This window comes from Ornithorhynchus anatinus, chromosome 21 (assembly GCF_004115215.2).
Source record: "Ornithorhynchus anatinus isolate Pmale09 chromosome 21, mOrnAna1.pri.v4, whole genome shotgun sequence".
NCBI classification, from domain to species: Eukaryota; Metazoa; Chordata; class Mammalia; order Monotremata; family Ornithorhynchidae; genus Ornithorhynchus; species Ornithorhynchus anatinus.
Window position 1 is genome coordinate 17,955,310 of NC_041748.1, and position 21,424 is coordinate 17,976,733.

The 21,424-nt window shown below is 47.5% G+C and overlaps 1 protein-coding gene and 1 non-coding gene across 2 annotated transcripts; both read left to right on the plus strand.

The window, feature by feature from the left end:
* Nucleotides 1-110: 110 nt before the first annotated feature.
* On the plus strand, nucleotides 111-17,446 carry UNG (uracil DNA glycosylase). Its single transcript, XM_029049388.2, has 7 exons — nucleotides 111-258; nucleotides 3,727-3,921; nucleotides 5,250-5,345; nucleotides 8,451-8,548; nucleotides 12,977-13,065; nucleotides 14,495-14,673; nucleotides 15,873-17,446. Exons 1-7 carry the CDS (start codon nucleotides 136-138, stop codon nucleotides 16,011-16,013), a joined length of 921 nt encoding a protein of 306 aa, XP_028905221.1. The 5' UTR covers nucleotides 111-135; the 3' UTR covers nucleotides 16,014-17,446.
* LOC114806217 lies at nucleotides 8,650-8,787 on the plus strand. The gene has a single exon (XR_003754253.1). It is a non-coding gene; the product is annotated as a small nucleolar RNA SNORA7 (small nucleolar RNA).
* Nucleotides 17,447-21,424: the final 3,978 nt, after the last annotated feature.

The window sequence follows — 21,424 nt, forward strand, 5'->3', positions numbered from 1 at the left end:
AAAAAAAAAAGGAAAAGATTCCCGCTGCGCATGCGCGTCCGCTTGGCGCCAAATCCGTGGCGAGCCGGGGGGCTCGCGCCGGCGCCTGCGCAGTGGGCGTGTTCGCCGGCGCGCGCGCTTCTCCTCAGCGCCAAGATGATCGGGCAGAAGACCCTCCATTCCTTCTTCGCCTCCTCGGCCGCCGCGGGCCCGGCAGGAAAGCGCCATCTCCACTGCAAAGGGCCGGGCCCCGCCCCAGGAGACTCGCAGGGAGAACAGGTACGACCCAAAACGGGCCGGAAGAGAGGGAAGGAGGGAGGGATGGCCGCCCTCCCCTCCCCTCCCCTCCCCTCTTGAGGCGGCTTCCCTGAGGGAACGGCGGGAGCGCGGGGCTCCGGGGGAAGGGGCCCGCGCTCGGTCATGGGTTCTAATCCCGCCTCCGCCACTTGGCAGCTGGGCGACCGTGGGCAAGTCAATGGTATCTGTTCAGCGCTTACCGTGGGCCCGGCACTGTACTAGAATAATGATGGTATTTGTTCAGCACTCACTATGTGTCAGGCAGGGTACTAATAATAATGATGGTATTTGTTAAGCGCTTACTATGTGCCAGGCACTGCCCTAGAATAATGATGGTATTTCTTAGGCGCTTACTATGTGCCAGGCACTGCCCTAGAATAATGATGGTATTTGTTAAGCTCTTACTATGTCCCAGGCACTGCCCTAGAACAATGATGGTATTTCTTAGGCGCTTACTATGTGCCAGGCACTGCCCTAGAATAATGACGGTGTTTCTTAAGTGCTTACTATGTGCTAGGCACCGCCTTAGAATAATGATGGTATTTCTTAGGCGCTTACTATGTGCCAGGCACTGCCCTAGAATAATGATGGTATTTGTTAAGCTCTTACTATGTCCCAGGCACTGCCCTAGAATAATGATGGTATTTCTTAGGGGCTTTCCCTGTGCCAGGTACTGCTGTAGAATAATGATGGTATTTCTTAGGCGCTTACTATGTGCTAGGCACCGCCTTAGAATAATGATGGTATTTCTTAGGCACTTACTATGTGCCAGGCACTGCCCTAGAATAATGATGGTATTTCTTAAGTGCTTACCCTGTGCCAGGCACTGTACTAGAATAATGATGGTATTTCTTAAGTGCTTACCATGTGCCAGGCACTGCACTAATAACTATGATGGTATTTGTTGAGCGCTTACTATGTGCCAGACACTGCCCTATAATAATGATGGTATTTCTTAAGCGCTTACTATGTTCCAAGCAGTGCCCTAGGATAATGATGGTATTTCTTAAGCGCTTACTATGTTCCAAGCAGTGCCCTAGGATAATGATGGTATTTCTTAAGCGCTTACTATGTTCCAAGCAGTGCCCTAGGATAATGATGGTATTTCTTAAGCGCTTACTATGTTCCAAGCAGTGCCCTAGGATAATGATGGTATTTCTTAAGCGCTTACTATGTTCCATACAGTGCCCTAGAATAATGATGGTATTTCTTAAGCGCTTATCATGTGTACGCACTGTACTACTAATAATGATGATATTTGTTAAGCGCTTACTATGTGCCAGGCACTATACTAAGCGCTGGGGGGTGTGTGTGGCTGCAAGTTCCTTGACCTTGGGGAAGTCGCTCCACGTCTCTGGGCCTCAGTTCCCGCACCTGGAAAATGGGGATGAAGACTGGGAGCCCCATGGGGGACATCCCGATGACCCCCAGCGCTTCGAAGGGTGCTTGGCACATAATAAGCGCTTAACAAATACCATCATCATCATCATTAGGCGCTTACTATGTGCCAAGCACTGTTTAACAAATACCATCATCATCATCATTAGGCGCTTACTATGTGCCAAGCACTGTTCTAAACGCTGGGGGGGGAATGCCAGGTGATCGGAATGTCCCACCTGGGGCTCTCTGTCTTCATCCCCATTTTACAGATGAGGTCACTAAGGCCCAGAGAAGTGAAGTGACGTGCCCGACGTCACCCAGCTGACAAGCGGCGGAGCCGGGATTAGAACCCAGGACTCGGACTCCCAAGCCCGGGCTCTTTCCATGGAGCCGCCGCTGCTTTAGCATAATAACATCATTATTATAAGTGACTGTGGGCAAGTCACTTCACTTCTCTGTGCCTCAGTGACCTCATCTGTAAAATGGGGATTAATTGTGAGCCTCACGTGGGACAACCTGATGACCCTGTATCTCCCCCAGCGCTTAGAACAGTGTTCTGCGCATAGGAAGCGCCTAACAAATACCAGCATTATTATTATTATTATCATTGTTATTGTGAACGATGAATGAAAGAATGGATTTTGTCTGTCCGTCTCCCCTGATTACACTGGGCAGGGACTGTCTCTTATCTGTTGCCGAATTGTCCATTCCAAGCGCTTAGTCCAGTGCCCTGCCCAGCGTAAGCGCTCAGTGAATACTATTGAATGAATGAATACATTCCAAGCGCTTAGTCCAGTGCTCTGCACATAGTAAGCGCTCCATGAATACTATTGAATGAATGAATACGTTCTAAGCGCTTAGTCCAGTGCTTTGCACATAGTAAGCGCTCCATGAATACTATTGAATGAATGAATACGTTCCAAGCGCTTAGTCCAGTGCTCTGCACATAGTAAGCGCTCCGTGAATACTATTGAATGAATGAATACATTCCAAGCGCTTAGTCCAGTGCTCTGCACATAGTAAGCGCTCCGTGAATACTATTGAATGAATGAATACATTCCAAGCGCTTAGTCCAGTGCTCTGCACATAGTAAGCGCTCCATGAATACTATTGAATGAATGAATACGTTCCAAGCGCTTAGTCCAGTGCTCTGCACATAGTAAGCGCTCCATGAATACTATAGAATGAATGAATACGTTCCAAGCGCTTAGTCCAGTGCTCTGCACATAGTAAGCGCTCCATGAATACTGTTGAATGAATGAATACTTCCAAGCGCTTAGTCCAGTGCTCTGCACATAGTAAGCGCTCCATGAATACTGTTGAGTGAATGAATACGTTCCAAGCGCTTAGTCCAGTGCTCTGCACATAGTAAGTGCTCCATAAATACTGTTGAATGAATGAATACGTTCCAAGCGCTTAGTCCAGTGCTCTGCATGTAGTAAGCGCTCCATAAATACTGTTGAGTGAATGAATACGTTCCAAGCGCTTAGTCCAGTGCTCTGCATGTAGTAAGCGCTCCATACATACTGTTGAGTGAATGAATACGTTCCAAGCGCTTAGTCCAGCGCTCTGCATGTAGTAAGCGCTCCATAAATACTGTTGAGTGAATGAATACGTTCCAAGCGCTTAGTCCAGCGCTCTGCACATAGTAAGCGCTCAATACATACGAATGAATGAATGAATGAATGGGGGGGGATCAGCCCCTTCCAAACGGCCCCGCCTGAGGCGGGAGCCAATGAGGAGGGAGCTGCGCCAGGCGGGGCCAATGGCGGCTCCGCCCGCTCCTCCACGCCCCGCCCCCCGTGGCCCGGCGTCCAATGGGAGGAAGGGGGCGGGGCGGGGATTTTTGCCGCGAAGGGGCCACGTGGGCCGGGGGAGGGGGGCCGGATTTCCCGCGATCCTCCGCGGCTGGGCTGGCTCCCCGGGGGGGCGAGGGAATCCTTTCCCGGGGGTCCGGGGTCAGGCGCGGGCGGAGACCCCATGGGGCTCCCGCGGCTGCTGGGGCCGCGGCTGCGGCGGGGGCTCATCCTGCCCCTGACGGGCCCGCGGTGCTTCGGGGGCGGCCCGCAGGTCCCGCCCGCCAAGAAGGCCAAGGAGGAGGTCGCCGCCGCCTCGCCGCCGCTCAGCCCCGACCAGTTGGAGCGGATCCGGAGGAACAAGGAGGCCGCCCTGCTGAGGCTCGCCGCCCGCCACGCCCCCGGAGGCCTGGCCGAAGGCTGGAAGCGACAGCTCGGAACCGAGTTCGCCAAACCTTATTTCTCCAAGGTGCGGGGGAGAGGCCAGTCCTGCTGCTGCTGCCGCCGCTGCCACCTTCCCAGCCTGAGCTTCCCCTGTCCCCTCTGCGCCCTCTCTACTCCCCCTTCACCTCCCCTCAGCTAAGCCCCCTTTCACTCCTTCCCCCCCTTTCCCTCCCCCCAGCGCTCAGCTCGTTTGGACAGATTTTTATCACCCTATTTATTTTGTGAATGAGGTGTCCATCCCCTTCGTTCTATTTATCGCGATTAAGTTGTCTTGTTTTCCTCCGTCTGTCTCCCCCCGATTAGACTGTGAGCCCCTCAGTAGGCAGGGATGGATGGCCACTCTCTGTGGCCAAATTGTCCATTCCAAGCGCTTAGTACAGTGCTCTGGACATAGTAAGTGCTCAATAAATACTATTGAATGAATGAATACCATCCAAGCACTTAGTACGGTGGTCTGCGCATAGTAAGCACTCAATAAATACTATTGAATGAGTGAATACATTCCAAGCGCTTAGTACAGTGGTCTGCGCATAGTAAGCACTCAATAAATACTATTGAATGAACGAATGCTGCCGCTTGACCGACCTGCAGAGGAAACAACAAACCCCGGGGAGGGGGGTGAGTGTTGGGTCAGTCGCTCATTCAGTCCACCATATGGAGCGCTTACTCGATGCACGGCACTGGACGAAGCACTTGGGAAGTACATCTCGGCATAAAGGATAGGGCACAGACCTGGGATTCGGAAGGTCATGGGTTCTAATCCTGGCTCCTCTACTCGTCTGCTGTGTGGCCTAGGGCAAGTCACTTCACTTCTCTGGGCCTCAGTGACCTCATCCGTAAAACGGGGATTGAGACTGTGAGCCTCACATGGGACAGGGACTATGGTCAACCCGATTTACTGGTATCCACCCCAGCACTTAGTACAGTGCCTGGCACATAAAAAGTGCTTAACAGATACCATAGTTATCATCATTATTATTATTTTATTATTAGTGGGCAGAGCCAGGATTAGAACCCATGTCTTCTGACTCCCAAGGCTGTGTTCTTGCCACTTGCGGCTCAGGCCAACTCATGGCCCCCGTTAGCTCTTGACGGGGCTTGGGAGGGGTGGAGTGGGAGATGAAGCAGACTAAGATAGCCTGATACCCTGTCGATGTGAGTCTGTTTTTGGATTTAAATACCCTGGGATCCACTACCAGAACGAGTACAGATGGAAGTGGGTCATTTTGGGAGAGATTCGTTGACAAAACTATGAGCTACATCTACCAGTTACATTTCCGGGTTCGTTTATGATTTAGAAAAGATCTTCTTAGTCCAGGGTTTGGCTAATGTATTTTCTTTCCTCCTAATCAGCTAATGGGATTTGTAGCAGAAGAAAGAAAGCATCATACTGTTTATCCACCTCCAGAACACGTTTTCTCGTGGAGCCAGATGTGTGACATTAAAGATGTAAGTAGTCCCTAAGGGCAGGGGTCGTAAACTCTAATTCTGTGGTATTCTCCCAGGGACTTAACCAAATGCGATGCACACGGTAAGCCGTCAGTATACACTCTTGCTTACTTGGTGAGCAAGACCTTAGGGAATTGGGGTGAACTCATTACTTCCACGGTAAAGGGCAGCCCTGTTGACGTAGTAAAAAGGGGTAAAGGTTATCTTTCCTGTTCCTTTGGCATTTTGTGTAGCAGGTGGAGTGTGGGGGGTTCTCGGTCACGGAATCAAGTGGTCGTTGATTCCGGCATCCCTTTGGTTGACTCTATTCACAGCTGTGGGGAACGAATCAGGAGGCAGAGCTCCTAGCCGGGCTGGATTAGGATCTGAATTGGGCAAAAAGACCAGCGCTTCTCTGTTATTGAACCTCTTCTCCCCCAGCCTCCCTTGCCCCCGGAGAAGATTAACTGTCAAAGGGAGAGTTGCCAGTGTTCATTACCTTGGCATTGTAGATTAAACCCTGGGTGCCTCCCTAACCAGGAGGATGAACATCACACCACACCTTCACCTATCATTTGGGGCTGCTGTCAAAAAGCAGAGTGGCATTACTCCAGTTCTTAGCCTCTATTTTTATTTTTTTTAATTTTTTTTGCTTTGAACCAGTAGAACAGTGTCAGCTTCTTGTGGGCAGGGGATGTATCTAACAATTCTCTTTTACTCCCCCACTTACTACAGTGCTTTGCAGGGAATAAAGGCTCAAATACCATTGATTTTCTTTTAAACGGTATTTGCCAAGCGCTTAGTATGTGTCAAATGCTCTAAGCTCTGGGGTAGGTACGAGTTAATTGGAAGGTTGGACATAGTCCCTGCCCCGTAAGGGGCCCACAGTATTAATCCTTATGAGGAAACTGAGGCCTGGAGAAGTAAAGCGACTTGCCCAAAGTCACACAGTAGACAAGTGGTAGAACCGGGATTAGAGCCCAGGCTCGACTGTTATAACGCTTATCGCAGTTCAGGTCTCCGGTGGTGGGTATGGCACTTCGGATAGCTAATGAGAATTTTGGTGTTGGGTAAGTCTTTACTGTGTGCCAAGCACTGGGGTAGATAGAGTTCAGTCAGATGAGACACTGGCCCTGTTCCACACGGGGCTCATACTCTAAGGGGGAGGGAGAGTGGGTATCTAATCCAAATTTAGCAGATGGGGAAATTTAGGTCCAGAGAAGTTGTCACTTGTTCCATGGAGGTGCTGAAATTGGGTCAGTAGTCTCTTGCCTCCCGGATCTGTGCTCTTTCCACAAGGCCCTGCTACTTTTTGATAATCTTTCTAAGTATTTCCAAATGGGTTTTTTTTTTTTTTATTCAAACATCTATTGTGTTAAAGTGAGATAACCTTTTGCTTTAGCTCAGTATTGTTGCAACGATTGCTTAAATTTTGCAATGTTACAATATATTGTAATTGACAAAGTACTGATAACTCCCTCTTTCACGGTAGCACTTTAGAGCCACACCTGGACACCTTAGAGAGCTCTTAAATTTACCCTGTGATGATGATGATGGTATTTGTAAAGCACTTACTATGTGCCCAACACTTGACTAAGCACTGGGGTGGATACAAGCAAACAGAGCTGGACAAAGTCGGTGTCCCACGCGAGGCTCATGGTCTCAATCCCCATTTTGCAGATGAGGTAACTGAGACATCGAGAAGCCAATTGACTTTCCCAAAGTCACACAGCAGATGAGTGGTGGAGCCGGGATTAGAACCGTAACCTTTTGACGCCCAGGCCTGTGCTCTATCCACTATGTCGTGCTGCTTCTCTTTAATTAAAAATAATCCTTGACTTGATATCGAGATGCCTTTGCGGGCGGGCAGAGTATTATATCAGTGTATTCTCCCAAGCGCCTAGTACAGTACCCTTCACACAGTAAACTCTCAGTAAATACAACGGATTGGCCAAATCAAGTTATTCGGTCATATTTATTAAGCGCTTACTGTGTGCAGAGCACTGTACTGAGTGCTCAGGAAAGCACAGTGCAACATAAAGAGTGACATTCCCTGCCCACAACAAGCTCACAGTCTAAAAGCGGGGAGACAGACATCAATAGAAATAAAGAAAATTACAGCGATATGCCTGAGTGCCTTGGGGTTGGGAAAGGTGGGGAGGAGCATTAAAGAAGCTGGAGGGGATTGCATTAAACCCCGGATATGGGAATAATCACACCCTCTTTGGAATCCATCCGAGTGAGGGCTCCTCCAGGGATAGGAAGAACGGGAAGAGCAACCTATGAAACCCTGGAGGAAAGATTCAAGGAACAAATCTGATTGGTGTGGGAGGAGAGCAGGCTGAGAGCTGGATGAAGAAGCGTTCAGTGCTAAGTGCTTAGTACAGGGCTCTGCACACAGTAAGCGCTCAATAGGATTGGATGAATGTGAAGGGTTGCTGGGCACTAGGTCAGGTGTCAACCTCATCGGAAGGTATAGGTCTTTAGCTGTAAGGGAGACTTCTGACAGGGAAGGTTGTGGAACTCTAGGAAGGATTACCAGGAACACTTGGAAAATCTTTCAAGATTCTTTCCCGACTTCCTGTCTCGATTGTTTCCTTGTGTTGCTGGTCTTCATCTGGGTTTTGGGATCTTTGTTTTGTTTTGTTATTTAAGCGCTTATTATGTGCCGGGCACTGTACTAAGCACAAGGTAGATACAAGGTAATCTGACTGGACATAGTCCCCATCCCACATGGGGCTGACAGTCTTAATCCCCATTTTACAGATGGAATAATTGAGGTACAGAGCAGTGAAGTGACTTGCCCAAGGTCACAGAGCCAACAACCGTTGGAGCTGGGATTAAAACCCAGGTCCTTCTGACTCCCAGACCCATGCTCTAAGCAGAAGGCCACACTGCTTCTCAGACTTTCCTTCTGGATCCTTTCCAGACCTTCCTTTCCCCCTCTAGACTGTAAGCTCAGTGTGAGCAGGGAACATGTCCACCTACTCCGTTGTGTTGTACTCTCCTCAGCGCTTAGCACAGTGCTCTGCGCACAGTAAATGCTCAATAAATAACATCGATTTTTATAGTTGTGTGATTTGCAGTGTGTGGTTTTTTAAATAAACTGTTGGTGTTGGCGTGTAGGTCAAAGTTGTCATCTTGGGACAAGATCCGTATCATGGACCCAATCAAGCCCACGGACTCTGCTTCAGTGTTCAGAAACCTGTGCCTCCCCCACCCAGGTATTGTGGCGGTCTCTTCTGACAGCGGGCAGACATGGGATTCTCTTTGAATGAATTATACCTACTGGGAATTAGGATAGAAAAAGGGTAAAGAATGGCAACCCCTCTCAGGGTCGCATCTGGAGAGTTTCCAGTCCTCTACCAGTCTCGACTACGGGAGGGAGAGTCAAGAAGAGGCCTGTCCCTTCCGTTCCTAGCTTGGGCAGTGGCTAGCGAGTGGAAGGCCATCTGCTATAAGTCCAAACCCACCTGTGCTGGGCAGCAGCGGCACGGGAGAGAGTCGAGGGTGGAGACTTGAATTTATTGCATAGAAGGAGACAGTGGTTAGCCGCTTCCAGATTTTTTTACCGAGAAAACTCAGTGGTTACACTACCAGAACGATTGCAAATGGAGGTGGGCGTTGTGGGAGAGATGTGTCCGTGGCGTCGCTGAGGGTCGGAGACGACTCGACAGCATAAGACCAAAAAAAAAGGGAGGGGGAGCTCTTGAATGAGCCGAACGGTCACGAGAAGCAAATTCCCTTCCAAAGAGGGACCTATTAGCAGGACGTGAAATACAGACTTGTTAGGCTTGATTCTCTCATCTTGCTCGTTTGGCAGTGGAAATAAACAGAAGGAAAGTGAGCAGAGTTGGCTGCGCCTTAGATGGATACAATTCCAGCCGAATTTCCAGTCCGGTGAAAGGAGCATCTGTCCATAATTATCTGTTGTTGAAGTGTTGCTTTTGGGGGACAGAGTTTCCTTCAGCCGCTGGGCTACTGGGAGAAGAAAAGAATTGAGGATGGGAGGTAGTTGGAGCCCTTTTCTGATCCTGAAAAGGAGTCCACTAGACTCACCTGAAGATATTAAAATTAAGAATTGTAGTATTTAAGTGGTTACTTTGTGTCAAGTGTTTGGATAGTTAGAAGACAGGTCAGATAGTCCCTGTCATGGGGTCACTGAAGCGAGATCAGAAAATAACAATATGCTAAGTTTGATTATTTTTTTTAAGACCTGTCCTAGTCTGTCTCACTGTCATGGAGTGTCAGACTTGTCCTAGTAATAATAATAATTTGTAATAATAATAGAGGTATTTGTTAAGCGCCTATTATGTGCCAGGCCCTGTACAAAGCGCTGGGGTAGACGCAAGCTAATGTAGTTGGACACAGTCTCTGCCCCACAGTGGGGCTTACTTGTCCCAGCCCCATATCTACACTATTCCAACAGCCCTGCTGTTGGTCTGGTAGAGAGTCCTGGGAATCAGAAGACCTGGATTCTAGTCCGGCTATGTCTGCCGGGACCGCGCCCTCGGTGGTGAAGTCTTCTATCCAAGAACCAGCCAGGCTGTTCCGGGAGGTGGGGAGATGGGCCCTTGAGAAATCTGGAAAAAAAATAGCTGGCTAATGTGGGCCAAGAGGGAGCGTGGCCAAATGGATGATCCCAGCTCTGCCACTTGTCTGTTGTGAGACCTTGGGCAAGTCGCTTCTCTTCTCTAGGGCTCAGTTTCCTCATCTGGAAAATGGGGATTAAGACTGTGAGCCCCATGCGGGACAGGGACCGTGTCCAACCTGATTACCTTATATCTACCTATATCTACCCCAACGCTTAGAACAGTGCTTGAAACATAGTACGCCCTTGACAAGCACCATAATTATTATTATCATTAGAGGACACTTGTGGTGGCTACCAGGACGATGACCCCCCCTCAGGTCGCAGTATTTGGGCACAGCGGTTGAATCGGTCAGTTATTCCATCAGCAGCATTTCTTGAGCACCGACTGGGTGCATCTCTTTGTCCTAAGTGCTAGGGAAAGTACATCAAAGTTAGTAGACACAATTCCCACCCTCAAGGAGCTTACAGGCCAGCGGGCTGACGGTCATTTCAACTGAAAGCGGGTCATGGATATGAAGGCCTTTTTTGTGCACTTGGCTGTGTGCTGCAGGCTTCCACCGCTTCTCGCTCGGTGGACCCCAGGCCCCGTTGAGAACAGAGCTACTAGAGACGAGACAGCCAGCGATGCAGAGTACGTTCCTTTAACGCTATAAACACTTTCTCTGGGCGGGGTCTCGGCTCTGAAATCCCAGGACCGAGGTTCATCAGTCATCCGGGACGGGAGGCTCCGTCACCATGGATCAAAATTCCATCGGTGTCGGCACAGTATCAAAATGTAAGCTCCGGATTCAGGGCGTGTCTCCTAAAACCCGGCTGTTGCTCTCCTGCAAACCCCCCATTTTGCCCTAAAATTGGGTTTTCCACCCTCCTTTCAGTGGCAAATAAAAGGTTGAGAGAAATGGCTCGTAAATTACCGAACAGTAGAGCACAAGCTTCTCTCACGTGGGTGAAATTCACGATGATTGTGGAAGTCAAGCTGTTAAAAATGCACAGGCCGAAGTAAATGGAAGTAAGCTATTATACTAAGTAATGGTGGAATTTGGTAAGTGCTTACTAAGCACCGGGGAAAAACAAGATAATTAGGTCAATCCCTATCCCATATGGGGCTCCCAGTCCGAGAAGGTGGGAGAAAAGGTATTTAATCCCCATTTTACGGATGACGAAACTGAGGCACAGAGACACTAGCGGCTTATCCGAGGTCACAGCGGTAAAATGGTAGAGCCACGGTTAAAACCCAGCTCCTCTGACTCCTAGGCCCCTGCTCTTTCCACGGGCCTCCCAGTTTCTATGACACTCAGAAGCCAACCCCACTTAATAGGGAACCAATTTGAACTGCTTAAAATCAATTCCAAAAAAGTGCATTTAAATAGATGCGTTTCATCCCCTTTATAATGCTAACTAGGGACTGATGGCAGTGCTTTCACCTGACCCTGTCAAGTCTTTGCACCGGCATTCCTGGCAAAGCTACATTCCTTACAACCAATCTATGGAAATGATTCCTGAGGGAGCTTCAGCCACCTACCTTATGTCACTGTTGACCTTTATTTCCCAACTAGATTTGCATTCCTAGAACAGCAAGTAAATAGGACGTTACTTACTGATGTCCATTCCCCACATCTATTCCACATTCAATAATACTCCGTCCCAACTCAATCCTCTTTTTTTTTATGATGGTATTTGTTCATCATTTACTATGTGCCAGGCACTGTATAGAGCACAGGGGTAGATACAAGCTAATCAGGTTGAATGGATCCATGTCCCATATGGGGCTTACGGTCTTAATCCCCATTTCACAGATGAGGGAACTGAGGCACAGAGAAGTGAAGTGCCTTGCCCAAGGTCACACAGCAGATAAGTGGTAGGAGCTGAGATTAGAACCCAGTTCCTTCTAACTCCCAGGCTCCTCCCCAGGCAGGAGGGGTGGGGAGAGCGAGTGGGGGCACCTCGGCCCTGGGTAACCGGTCAGCGGGCACATGAGAGGAACTTGAGCTAGTGGTCTCGGAAGGCGTAAAATGAACCGGCTGACAGCACCTTTCTATTAATGTCTGTCTCCCTGTCTAGATTGTAAACTCATTGTGGGTAGGGAATGCGTCTGTTTATTGGTATATTGCACTTTCCCAAGTGCTTTGCACCCAGTAAGGGCTCAGGAAATGCTATTGAATGAATGAGTGGACCTAGGAGGCAGCAGCAACAAGCAGAAAAGAGAGCTGGAACCCAATGTATGGTGGGGAAGCTGAGTCAGTGGCAGGGTGTTTTAGGCTGGGGGAGAGGAAGGAAGAGAGCTAGACCCTCACACCATTGGGGGTGGTAAACGAGTAAGTAATGTGATTTTCATTAAGCGCTTATTATGTACCAACCCCTGTCCTAGGCTTTTGGGGAGATACAGGTTGGGCATGGTCCCGTTCCCTAATGAGGATAATAATGATGGTATTTAAGTGCCTACCCTGAGCCACGCACTGGTCTAAGCACTATGGTGTGCACAGTCTAAGTGGAGGGCGGGGGTGGCAAACCGGTGTTCACTTAGTACAGTGCTCTGCTCACAATAAGTGCTCAGTAAATACAGCTGACTGAGTCCCCATTTTATAGATGAGTCCTCCATACTATAAGCCGGCTGTGGGCGGGGAAGGTGTCTGACAACTCTGTTTCAGTGTACTCTCCCAAACCCTTATTACAGTGCTCTGCACACAGTAAGCACCCAGTATATACCATTGATGGATGATGGATTGAGAAAACCGTGGCCCAGAGAAGTTAAGTGACTTGTCTAAGGTTACATTCAACAAGGAAGGGGTGGACCTGGAATTAGAACTCAGGTCCCCCGACTCCTAGGCCCGGGTCGTGCTAATTGGTAGGGAGGAAGGAAGAATAATGGACCCACCATATATATGTGAATTATTTGTAGCCTAAGGTATTCATTAGGCGGTAATATTTGAAGGTTAAATCTATAAGCCATTCATTCAGTTGGTAACAACTACACCCAAGTTGGTGGTAGTCAACATTTCACAAGAACTCTTCAGGAATCCTTATTTTGGTCTGAGTTTGTTTTTTTTTTCTTTTTCAGTTTAGAAAATATTTATCAAGAGCTGTCTACAGATGTGGAAGACTTCTCCCATCCTGGCCATGGAGATTTGTCTGGTTGGGCTAAGCAAGGTATTACTATTGGTTCTAGCCTGAACACCTGTTGGAAAATTATTTCAGGTCTCTTCCAGATTACTTGATTTTTTCATCTCACTTGTGGTTTCCTTTTTCCTCGGGGCACTCATAAGGTGGTTAGTTTAGGCAATCCTCTATTTGTGATCTCAATTTTGGGATTTTTAAAAACTTTTAATAGCAGTAATGATGCTATTTCCTAAGCACTTACAAGGGGCCAGAACCCTATGTTATGCGCTGGAGTAGATACAAGGTAATCAGATTAAGCTCATTGTGTCTCCTTCTAGATAAAATCATTGTGGGCAGGGAATGTCTGCTTATTGTTTTATCGTCCTCTCCCAAGCATTTAATACAGTGGTCTGCACACGGTAAGTGGTCAATAAATAGGAATGAATGAAGGTTAGTGTTCTGTTTATTCTTTTGTACTCTCCCAAGTGCTTAGCACACACTAAGCACTCAGTAAATGCCACTGAATTGAATTGAATGAATGAAATGACACAGTCCCTATCTGATATAGGGCTCACAGTCTAAGAGGTAGGTAGGGAAAAGAGGGATCTCATCCCCAATCTCCAGATGAGGAAATGGGGAACCTGAGAAGTTAAATGACTTACCTGAGGCCTGCAGGTTCTCAGACCCATCCTCTTTCCACTAGGCCGTGCTGCCTCTTGTTTGTCCTTCCAAGAAAAAAGCTATAGTGACGTCAGTCAATCAGGCGTATTTACTGAATGCTTACTATGTGCAGAATACTGTACTAAGCACCTGGGAGGGTACAGAACAACAGAAACAGCAATCACGTTCCCTGCCCAAAATGACATTTCCTTTTTAACCCAAGAGTCCGTGGGAGATGCCAAAGGGAGAGGGTTCTTATAAGAGGCTGAGTGGATAGAAGACCCTGTGAGTGAGTCTCTTGTTCTGTTGTACTCTCCCAAGTGCTTAGTACAGTGCTGTGCACCCAGTAAGTGCACAATATGATTAAATGAAAAAAGATCGGGTCAGGTGGTGGAAAGGATGAGAGCAGTGGTGATAGTCAAGGGGGAGGAAGTTGGTCAATTAATTGATGCGGTAGATTGATTAAGGGATATGGTTACTACCAGAAATAACTGGCCAGACTTGAAACCTCCACTTTGCCTTCCAAGTTTTCCTGCGCCCCCCCCATTGAGAGACCCTCGCTCCGGCTCTCGAATTCTCCCGTTGTTTTGACCGATATTGGTGGGTGATAGTGTCCCCCCCAGTCCTTCCACTCTGGATTTTCGCTCGCTGTTAAATATCTACCCCAGGTTGAACAAGGAATCCCACCCCACCGCCCCCCCCCCAAAATAAGAAACACAACATAGCAACCTTTTCCTGTCTTTTCGCCATGGCTGTGTCTTCCGAATTCCTCCTGAGTCTCGACGGTCCATTTTGCATCATTGTTGTTGTTTTCTTGCAGGCGTTCTCCTGCTCAACGCTGTCCTGACGGTCCGAGCACACCAAGCCAATTCTCACAAGGAAAGGGGCTGGGAGCAGTTCACTGACGCCGTGGTGTCCTGGCTCAACGAGAACCTGGATGGGCTTGTCTTTATGCTGTGGGGAGCTTACGCTCAGAAGAAAGGCAGCTCTATTGATAGGGTATGGTGTTCCCTTCCCTCTTCACATTTCTAGGAATTTTCACCATGTTTTCCCTTAAATTCACCCTGAAGAATTCTCAGAATCCAGTGAGCCTCTAGACCCTCAGGGACAAGAGTCCTAAAACGTGTTGAAATTATTAGCTCGTTGCGGGCAGGGAATGTGTCGGTGTACTGCCCTCTCTCAAGTGCTTAGTACAGTGCTTGGCACACAGTAAACATGATTGAATGAATGTTGTGGTGTCAAGCAGTCGATGAATGGCATTTACTGAGTGCTTTCTATATGCAGAGCACTTTACTAAGCGTTTCGGGGAGAACAGTACAGCGGGATTAGCGCACGTGTTCCCTGTACATCACGAGTTTGCTGTCTACAGGGCACGAGCCCGAGGTTGTCTTTTATCTGTGTCTCTTCTTCTGTTATTGTGTTTGGCAGTTTGGGCTTGTCTGTGTCCCCTTTCAAAAAATGAGCTCCCCTAGGTCAGGAGCCCCCCCACCTTAGTTCTGCACTTCATCCATGCTCTGTGTTGTTGTGTTGTGTCATCAGTGCTACTGCTAAAATCAGGAAAATCTCCCGATGTAGCACTGCTTTCTATCAGAAATCAGTCAACCATTTGTTTTTGATGGTTTGGTTTGGTTTGTTTTTTTTGTTGGTCGATTTCTTTGGTGGTGGTTTTATTATGATATTCATTAGGAGCTTACTAAGTGCCCAGCACTGTCCTAAGCACTGGAGTAGATGGAAGATAATCAGATTAGACACAGTCCACGTCCCATTTGGGGCTCACGCTCTTAATCCCCATTTTTCAGATGAGGGAACTGAGGCCCGTAGAAGTGAAGTGAATGAAGAGGCAGCATGGCCTAGCGGATAGGACATGGGCCCGGGAGTCAGAAGGCCATGGGCTCTAATTCTGGCTCTGCCACTTGTCTGCTGTGTGACCTTGGGCAAGTCACTTCCCTTCCACTGTGCCTCAGTATCCTTATCTGTAAAATGGGGATTGAGACCATGGAACCCACCTGGGACAAGGACTGTATGCAGCCTGATTGCTTGTATCCACCCCCAATGCTTAGTACAGTGCCTGGCACCTAGTAAGCGCTTAAGAAATACCACGGTTATTGTTTAGTTGCCCAGAGTTACCCAGCAGGCAAGTGGCGGAGCTGGGATTTGATCGATGGATTTGATCTTTTCTTATTCCTTACCTCGAATAGAAACGCCACCACGTACTCCAGACCGCACATCCCTCCCCTCTGTCGGTGCACAGAGGATTCTTTGGATGCAAACACTTCTCAAAAACCAATGAATTGCTGAAGAAATCTGGCAAGAAACCCATCGACTGGAAAGAGCTCTGAAACTAGACACTGCAGCTGGGCTGTGGTGGTTTCTGGTGGTCTTCTTTCGGAGACTCTGCCGTTGAAGAATGTATGTAAGGAGAACTACAACTTCGAGAGTAATAGGCTTATGCCTTTGTGCTTTGTGAAAGGGAAAATTAGGGTTTTGTAAATCCTTGAGCAGTAGCCTGTGTGACAGTGAGTGAGCAGTGGTTTGATGACCATTCTTTTCTCTTTAGAATCGGCTCACTGACTGGCTTGCCTAACACAGAAGCTAGGCTCTTTAAATTGACCGTCGTTTGAGCTAAAGCTAAATGTAGCCGTATATGGCTCCTAAAGCTATCTACTGATGATAAAACCTCCTTTTATACTTCTCTTTCCCTCACCCTTCCAAGCATTTCCATTACTGTTAATGAGATTTGTTTGAAAAAATGCACCTTTGTATATACAGTCTAAAAGCTACTTTGTATGTTGACAGCCACCGCGACTTATTTCTATCGGACAGGTCGGAGGGGGGTTCAAGATGTTTTGACTGATTTCCCTGTTTAATTTTAAAATGTGCTCTGGCGTGCGTTGGGGTAAAGTATGCCGCACCCTTGAATGTACCTTTAACCTCCCGTGAAGGTGGGTGACAGAACATCTGTTTTGCACAGTGCCTCAAAATGGTTACCGTGGGATCCAGAAATCTTAGGGTAACAGAAAACCTCCTCCAATAAATCAAGGAATTCCAGGTTTGAGCAAGTTTCCTTTCTAAGAGAAAGTGCAGTGAAATGTTAGTATTTTTTTATTTTAAAACAATTAGGTGAATCTAGGGAGCATTTCGTGTGTTTGCTCCAAAATAACCAGGGTTTGTCAAGGGAAAGATTCACCTTTCATTTTTTTTTCCATTTTTTTTTTCCTTCCCTGAGCCTGTTTTTACATTTTGATTTCAGACTTTCTGTCTGCTAGCTTATAGTGCCTAACTTGTGACTTTTCTTTCTATGAATCCGGGAAAGTTGGAAGCCTTAGCAGAGCACAGTGAGACCTTTTTCACGGTATCGCATCTCCCGTGACAATTGACACTGTTTACTTCTCTGGAATACAGGTAAGGGAAGGAGAGGTGGAAGATTTTGTATATAGATTTTTCTGTTCTGGAAGAGATACATTCTGTGTCGTTGAATGCGCTCATCTCAGGGAGCAATCCGCTTTCAAGGCAGATCTAAATTTTTAGCTCTTACAAACTACAAGAGTCCTTTGTTCCTGTGTTGGTAATACCGGGAGACCTGTTCTTAGTAGTTTGTTTTTACTGTGATGGCGATTACCCCAAGTTTCAAGGAGAAGCTCTTTTTAAACCTCCGGTTTAACAGAGATGGTCATTTGAAGTCAGCACTGAAAAGATGTCCAGTGCCGTTTCCTGCTAACTGGATTAGGAGCAAACTTGGGGGAATCTGGTAATAAACAATTGTCGTGTTTCACTGTTGTGCCTGTGTGTCGTTGTTCAACTCTGGTGCCTAGTGCAAACGCCCTACCCGTAGGCCCATCTCCCTTCTGCCACCCTTGACCTGTAACCTCCCTGGGACCACCTGGTGTTCATCACGTGGCTGTCAGCCGCTAAACCCTTCCAAAACTCCCAAGTCCTCCCCGGGAGATGGGCCTCGTTGGGCTTTTCCCTCTCAGAAGTGGCGTAACACCGATTGTCGCAATGCCCCCTGGTACAGGGCTGGACCAGGTGAGTCCTAAGTCTGATGGCCCGAGGGTTGAGCTGGGCTCTCCCAAAACCCGGCTAGGGGACCACCCGGTTACTGGGAGCGGCTGTTGCACGTGTGCGTTGAGTTGACACCCACGAGGAGGGGGGAACATCATTCATTCATTGTAGTATTTACTGTGTGCAAAGCACTGTACTATGCATTTGGAAGAGGACAATAGAACAATAAATAGGCACATTCCCTGCTCATAACCAGCTTCCAGTCTAGAGGGGGAGGCAGACATTAATATTAATAAATAAATTACAGATATGGATGTAAGAATTTTGAATCCCACCTGTCCCAGAGCCCGAGGGTGACCACAGTATGTGAATCTTGTACACCTCAGTGGCAGTTGGCCCCAGCAAGTGTAGTTTGGGCCGATCTTAGGTGGTTCCAGGCTGCAAGAGTTACTTCCGGCCAAGGGTCCAGTCCCTCCAAATCCCCTCTAGACTCTAAGCTCGTCGTGGGCAGGTAATGTGGCTGTTTAGTGTTCTGTCGGCCTCTCGTAAGCGCTTAGCGCAGTGATTTGCACAAAGTAAGTGCTCAACAAATACCACTGATTGACCCACAACCCAAACAGGACCGATGCTCTAAGAGGAAACGGTGCTCGGTTCCCTTGCCATATTTGGTCAGTGATATTTATTGAATGCTTACTTTGAGCAAAGCTCTCTACGAAACACTTGGGAGAGTGTTTAATACCACAGAGTTAGCAGACAGGTTCCCTGCCAAAGGTGAGCTTTCAGTCTAGGCCAAATGCCTACTGCTTGGCATTTGGGGGGACCTGGCTCTACCCATTGGATCTGTCAACCATGGTCAGAACTCAAGGATGAGACCTTTCTCTGTGCCTTCCTCTTCCGACCTCTGACCTCCTCTTTCAGGTTGGGGGGCTGTCCCCCAAGGTGCCGGAATAAGTCCCACAGTGGGGTTCGTGGGTGGTGTGGACAGGAGAAAGCCTCGTATAATAATAATCATAATGGTATTTGGTAAGTTTTTACTATATGTTGAGCACCGTTCTGAGTTCAGGAGTAGATACAAGCTAATCAGGTTGGACACGGTCTCTGTCTCCCATGGGGCTTCGACCCCATTTCATGTATGAGGGAACCAAGGCCCAGAGAAGTGAAGTGACTTGTCCAAGGTCACGCAGCAGACAAATGTGGAGTCAGGATTAGGACCTAGGTCCTTTTGACTCCCAGGCCTGTGGTCTAGCCACTAGGCCATGTTGCTTCTATGCTCCAGCCTAGGTCTAAGCCCTAGCCCAGAACCCAGGCACCCCACCCGCTGGATGACCATCAAACATTCAAGGATTCTGAGGGGACCTGGTACAATATAACCAGTGCTGGGTCCCTTCGGTTGGGGTCTTTATGCAGACATTTTTTTGTGGTCAGGATCTCTCGAAGCAGCATGACCTCGTGGGAAGGGCTTGGGCCTGCGAGGCAGAACCTGGTTTCTAGTCCCAGCTCTACCAGTTTCCTACTCTGTGATCACGGGCAAGACATTTAACTCCCTGTACCTCAATTTTCTCATTTGTAAAAGGGAGATTCCCTCCCACTTAGGCTGCGATCCCCACATGGGGGACAGGTAGTGTCGTGCCTGGTTAACGTATCTACACCAGTGCTTAGAACAGTGTTTGACCCTTAGCGAGCACTTAAATACACTAATAATGTCCAGGCTGAGGCAGACTTCTGCCCACCGATCCCCCTGTTCACATCCTTCCCCTTGTCAGGAGCATCCTTCCCCTTAAAGTTTTCTAGGCCACCTCCCCATCTTTAAAGCGCTCCTAAAGGCCCACCTCCTCCAGGAGGCCTTCCCCAACTCATCTCTACTGCCTCTGGTTATAGTATGCCACTATCCACACTTAGCACATAAATATATTTATCAACTTACATATTCCACTTATTTATTTTACCCCTCTTGCTATCCTGTATCATTTTATGGTATTTAAGTGCTTACTGTGTATGAGGCACTATTCTAAGTGCTGGAGGAGATACAAGCTGATCAGGTAAGTCACAGTCTCTCCCTCTAGACTTAGCTCATTGTGGGCAGGGAATGTGTTTGTTGTATTTTCCTCTCCCAAGTGTTTAGTACAGTAAGTGCCCAATAAGTACAATTTGAATGGACTGAGTCCCTTTCTTAAATGGGGCTCACAGTCTTAATCCCCATTTTACAGATAAGGTAACTAAGACCTGGAGAAGTGAAGTGACTTGCCCTTGGTCACAGACCAGAAAAATGGTGAAGCCAGGGTTTAAAACCCAGGTCCTTCTATATTCAATGATATTTATGGAGCACTTACTGTGTGCAGAGCACTGTACTAAATGCTTGAGAGAGTGCAATATAACAAACAGTCACATTCCCTGCCCACAACCTTTGACTCCCAGGGCCTGTGCTCTATCCACTGGACATGCTTCTCCATTTATGTATCTACTTTGTTTTCCTTCTGCACCCACCGAATAAATACATTGTGTGTCTTTCTGGTTCCCCTACACGGCTGCGACCTTGTCGAGGGCAGGGTTCAGAAGCAGTGTGGCCCAGTGATAAGATCCCTGTGGCTGCCAGTCAGAAGACCTGTATACTAAACTTTCAGTCAAATTTATTGAGTGTTTACTGGGTGCAGAGCACTACATTAAGCACTGGGGAGAGTATAATAGAACAATAGACAGGCTCCCTGCCCACAAGGAGTTTAGTCTTGGGGGTGGGTGGAGGGCGAGCTCCTGGTTCCTCCACTTGTCCTAGTGGGTGACTGTGCAAGTCACTTAACTTCTCTGGGCCTCATCTTCCTCGTCTGTAAAATGGGGATTTAATACTTGTTCTCCCCTCCCTTAATCTAGGAGTCCTATATGGAACAGGAGCTGTGTCCGATCAAGTGCTTAAAAAATACCATTATTAAAATCTCAAGCATTTAGAACTTTCTGTGCCAATTAGGTGCTCAATCAATAGTGTAGAATGAGTGAATTATTGTCACTCCTCTCTTGTTCCTTAGTATGTGGAGTACTGCTATACTTGAAAAAACATTTGTTGAGTATCATTAGATTGTAAATTTATTGAAAGCAGGGATCCTGTCTTCCGATTTTATCGTATTGTACTCTCTCAAGTGCTCTGCACACAGTAAACACTCAATAAATAGCATTGATTCACTAATACCAAGGGCAAAGTAAAATGTCCTACAAAATAAAGTTCCCAGGGCTAGAATACATGGGTTTATAAATAGGATTAAATCTAATTTTAGCAACTGGCGATAGGAGAAAAGCCCCCCAACTTTACTCTCACATTCTAAAGTAAATAGCCTTGTGACAATATGCTGATGTTTCCTTGGCTTCAGAGTTTCATGTTGTTTTTTATGTTCCACCTGAGACCTCACAGCCAGACCTGCCTTATTCTAGGAAGAAGGATTTAAATGGAAGGCAGTTAGTGCTGGAATAAAAAGCCAAGCCAAGGGCCAGAGGAAGATAATCATGCTAAACCATCTAGCAGCAAACTCCAAGCTTTAAAAATAATTTGACCCTTGAAAATCCAAGTCACACAATCAGTAGTATTAGCGGGGCATCTGTTGTATGCAAAGCATCGTACTAAACACTTGAGAGAGTTCAATAGAATTAATAGAGGGTATCCCTGTCCTCCAGGAATTTACAAATTCAATTAGATTGCTAATCTTCTGGGCAGGGATTGAGTATAATGCAGTTTGTGTGTAATCTTGCACCATCATATCTACAG